Source organism: Vitis vinifera, chromosome 15 (assembly GCF_030704535.1).
Source record: "Vitis vinifera cultivar Pinot Noir 40024 chromosome 15, ASM3070453v1".
Lineage (NCBI taxonomy): Eukaryota > Viridiplantae > Streptophyta > Magnoliopsida > Vitales > Vitaceae > Vitis > Vitis vinifera.
In genome coordinates, this window is record NC_081819.1 from 20,244,080 (window position 1) to 20,248,507 (window position 4,428).

General features: G+C 32.0%; 1 protein-coding gene across 2 annotated transcripts; it reads right to left on the reverse strand.

Moving 5' to 3' along the window:
• Positions 1-465: 465 nt before the first annotated feature.
• On the reverse strand, positions 466-3,460 carry LOC104878539 (E3 ubiquitin-protein ligase SINAT3). 2 transcript variants are annotated; one of them, XM_010649097.3, is made up of 4 exons: positions 3,247-3,460; positions 1,507-1,656; positions 1,290-1,348; positions 466-714 (listed from the first exon to the last, which is right to left on the reverse strand). In XM_010649097.3, exons 1-3 carry the CDS (start codon positions 3,364-3,366, stop codon positions 1,307-1,309), a joined length of 312 nt encoding a protein of 103 aa, XP_010647399.1. In that variant the 5' UTR covers positions 3,367-3,460; the 3' UTR covers positions 466-714; positions 1,290-1,306. The 2 variants fall into 2 exon arrangements, with proteins under 2 accessions (XP_010647399.1, XP_059599223.1); XM_059743240.1 differs by having other exon boundaries at positions 1,290-1,363.
• Positions 3,461-4,428: the final 968 nt, after the last annotated feature.

Genomic DNA, 4,428 nt, shown 5'->3' on the forward strand with positions numbered 1-4,428 from the left:
ATCTCATATCAATCAATCAACCGGTTTTATCCACACATGCACACACTGGAATCTGGGATTTCCGTATCCGACCTGTAATTTCAAGTTTTGGCTCTCTCGTCTCCCCTCCTAAGGAATGCACCATGCTTCCCAGCACAATGAGGCTGTCCGCACTCTCCAAACCCCACCTCTCACTCTCCCTAATGCTTCGTGGTCTGTCATCTAATCTTGCATTTGAAAGTCTAGATGACATATCACTTAGATAGCTTGTATCGTTACCTGGAAATTGGTAGTAAAACCCTTTACGTATTTAGGATCATTATGTTTGGTACTAGAGTTGTATGAATTTGGGTTATTGCTTCCCCAAGGCAGTAATGAGAGTTTCTATCTTCAATATTGGTACCATAAAGAGTGTCGTTTTCTAGGAAACTTTGATTGATGAAATGTTTTCAACTAGACCTGAGTCAAGAATTGATCTTGTTAACGTTTGAAAATCATAGCCATGAGGCAAAAATTGGAGTTGAAATATGATTAGGGCACTTATACTTGATTGTAAGAGTAGCGGAACAAAATTTAAAATCCTTAAAATTCAATTTCCAAATAACTTCCAAATACCAAAAGATCCAAATGAATATAACTAATAGTTAAACAAAATCCAACATAAAATCCTAAGTCAAGTCCTAATGATGACCATTCCTCAGCCTAGCCATCACTCCTCACCCGAACTAAGAGTACCTGAAAAATTTTCAACAATTGAGAATGAGCTCACCACCCAATAAGGAATATTAATATAATTCATGGATCAAATATTTTCATTTCAAATAGGAGATATCAATTTTTTTTTTTTCATCAAATATCAAAGTTTCAAAAATACCAATATATTCAAAATTCAACCAACCAATTTCATATCAAATTCATTATATATATATATATATAAAAGGGGCTTCCTGGTAGGCTGGCACACGCACCTTTTGTTTTTCTTTTTTTTTTTCTTTTTTTCTTTTTTTTGTTCCATGCTTCCAATAGCACAGTACGCTCCACCTTTTTTTTTTTTTTTTTTTTTTTATAAAATTAACCCTAACCTAAAATCGAAACATTCCAAGGATTTTTTTTTTTTTCTAATAAAACTTAAGATCTCCCAAATTCCAATACTAAAATCAAAATATTAAATTTTCACTATTTGATATTAAAACGAATAAAAAAATAATCTAACCCTAATCTAGATTTGGGGTTTTCCAAAAAAAATATATCTAATGTGTTTGAAATTAATCAATGAATCTAAAATATTAAACTAGGGGTTAGAATCTTACCTATAGAGATCTGTTCTTCAACCCTGAAATCTGATTCCAACCTTACGTTCTCTGAAATTCTGCGAACAGGAACTCTATTCAGAAAAGAAGGGAAAGAATAAAATTTCTAATTTATACCTAGGGTATTTATTCATAAAATTACACTTTTACCCCTCTTCCACTTTATTAAATTAATTAATTAACTAATTAAATTATTAATAACAATTTCCTAAATTACCCTTAAAAGAAAATGCCTGGGCATTCCAGATTTGGCCATCTTCTCCAGAGCTAGACACCTTATATTACCGAGCTGCTGCCTACAACTGGGACATTTGTTGTTGAGTACCCTTGCTTTACAGCTTGAACAGAGTGCGTGTCCATCGTGGCACTACAAGAACAAAACCTTTGTTTCAAAGCTCAACAAAAAACAAAAACTTTTGGTTTCCTAGACAAACAAGAAGACATCATTTACATATCTATAAAACTGGAAGGGACATTTAGGCACTATACCAATTCAAGGCATTCATGATCAAAATCACTCTATCATCAAAAGTGGAGGATGCTAATAAAAGAAAAGACCAACAATAATATAACCATGTTTTTAAAGACAAAAAAAATGGAAGAAAGATGAAAAGGGGTGTTCAAAGTCCAAGGAAACAATCGAACCAGGCCTGGGATAACTCCCCAGAGGCGCAAATAACAGAGCAAGCAGGCACCTTATTCAGATACATAACACCATATTTATGACAGAAGAGTGATATACAAGAAATGGCAAAACACAGAAGCAAATTTTATTTTGAGCAAAAAGCATGAAGAATCTATTTCCACTTCACTCTCCTATGATCTCCCAAAGGACCGACATTCCAAAGTTTCCAATCCTGTCACTCCCTATGAAGATTGGTGTGTCAAAAAAGGCACTAGCAAGTGCCAAGTAGCTCCAAATTCTTCACCTCCCAAACACAGCTTTCAAATGACAAAACAATTCAATTTTGATCATGCAACAGTCACATTTAGTTTTTCTGATACAAAGTTACGCATGCACCAAAAGTCTGCCTCCTAGATCCATCTGTTCCAAGGCCTATTGATAGTCGCTTCACTTTGGCACTGCAATCCCAACATCTTCTCTGTTTCTACACCATTAGTATGTCATCTACGCCTCTCTCTGTAATCCCAATGACCTTCCCTTTACACCTACTTCATCATATTTTCCCTGATCGAAGGAGTTTCAAATATCACCTAGTTTTTGTAAGGCATTGCAAGGTGTAGTATTTGGAATTAAATAGGCAGAAACTCATTTTACTGTCAATAAAAAGGTACGTGAGACAAACCCTTTTACGACTTTATCTCACTTGTAAGATTGGCATCGCGAATTCTCAAATTCAAGAGCCTTGTCATACTCATACCAAGAGATCCAAGTGCTTGATGCATAGAGGTAGGCGTATGCTGTTCTAGAACCGTTCCTCTTTCTTGACAACCAAGGAAGAGAGCAAGGAAACAAACTCAGGAGAAAATATTCCTCAAAAGGGAGAAAAGTTTTCAAGCAATCAATCCTATCAATAACATAAACACTAATAATCAAAATTCAGAACATAAAAAACTCAAATTCTAACCAGAATCATATTTTTTTTCTCATAAATATCCTTTACCCCACAAATTCACCTTGTTTCTTCTAACCAAATCCAAATAATAAAATCCATCTAAAAATATTTTAATGCACAACTTCAATCTGATATAAAATAAAATCCAAAACCTCCCCAGCAATCAACCACCACCAAAAAGTAAAAAGAGAAAGACCGTACACACCTAATCAAACCCTACATTACAATTTATATAAAAGCAGAGAAAAAGCCCAAAAAGACCCTGTTAAAAAATTTTCTCAAGAAAATTTCTATTTTCCTTTTAAATAAAGTCAAAGAAAAACAACTAAACTTAGAGAGAAAAGAAGAACACATTAAGCAAAATCGATCAAAAAGCAAACCTGATAAATTGGAGACTGCATAAAGTCGAAGCAAACGGAGCACCTGAGAATCTCCTGGAACTTGGTTAGGGAGTGAAGATCTGCGACGCGGTTTCCCATTCCCCCGACGCGGTTTCCCATTCCCCCAACGCCCCAATTCTACAGAGACTAGAGAGAGACTGAAACTATGGAGAGATTGGTTTTTGGGAGAATATGTTTGCTTCTCGTAAATTTTATGAGGGAAAAGGCAAGGGAAAGAAAATATAAAGGAAAATAGAAGAAAAGAAAAAGTAAAAAAAAAATAAAAAATGGATTAAAAGTTGATAAGTTATTTTTATTTTTTACTTCAAATTCATTTTATTTATTTTAACTCATTAATATAAAGATTAAATAATTTTAAAATATATAGGTTTTTAATTAGTTTTAATTATATTTGATTTTTTTTTATATTTTTCATAGGACAACCAAATATAAAAAAATCATTTTTCTTTGCATTTTTTTCTTTCCTTATAGTATTTTCCGGGAACCAAACATAACCTTAGACTACGTTTGGTTTTCAGAAAATTTGAGGGAAAATGCAAGGGAAAGAAAATACAAAGAAAAAATAGAAGGAAAGAAAAAATGAAGGAAAATAAAAAATGGATTAAAAGTTGATAAGTTATTTTTATTTTTTACTTCAAACTCATTTTATTTATTTTAACTCATTAATATAAAGATTAAATAATTTTAAAATACATAGGTTTTTAATTAGTTTTAATTATATTTTATTTTCTTTTATATTTTTCATAGGACAACCAAACATGAAAAAATCATTTTCCTTTGCATTTTTTTTCTTTCCTTAGGCTATGTTTGGTTCCCGGAAAATTTGAGGGAAAATGCGAGGGAAAGAAAATATAAAGGAAAAGTAGAAGGAAAAGAAAAAGTGAAGGAAAATAAAAAAATAGATTAAAAGTTGATAAATTATTTTTTTTGTTACTTCAAACTCATTTTATTTATTTAAACTCATCAATATAAAGATTAAATAATTTATAAATACATAAGTTTTTAATTAGTTTTAATTATATATGATTTTCTTTGATATTTTTCATAGGACAACCAAACATGAGAAAATCATTTTCCTTAGCATTTTTTTTCTTTCCTTTGTACTTTCCGGAAATTAGTATTTTCCGGGAACCAAACATAACCTAAGGGTAGGCTGGGGAA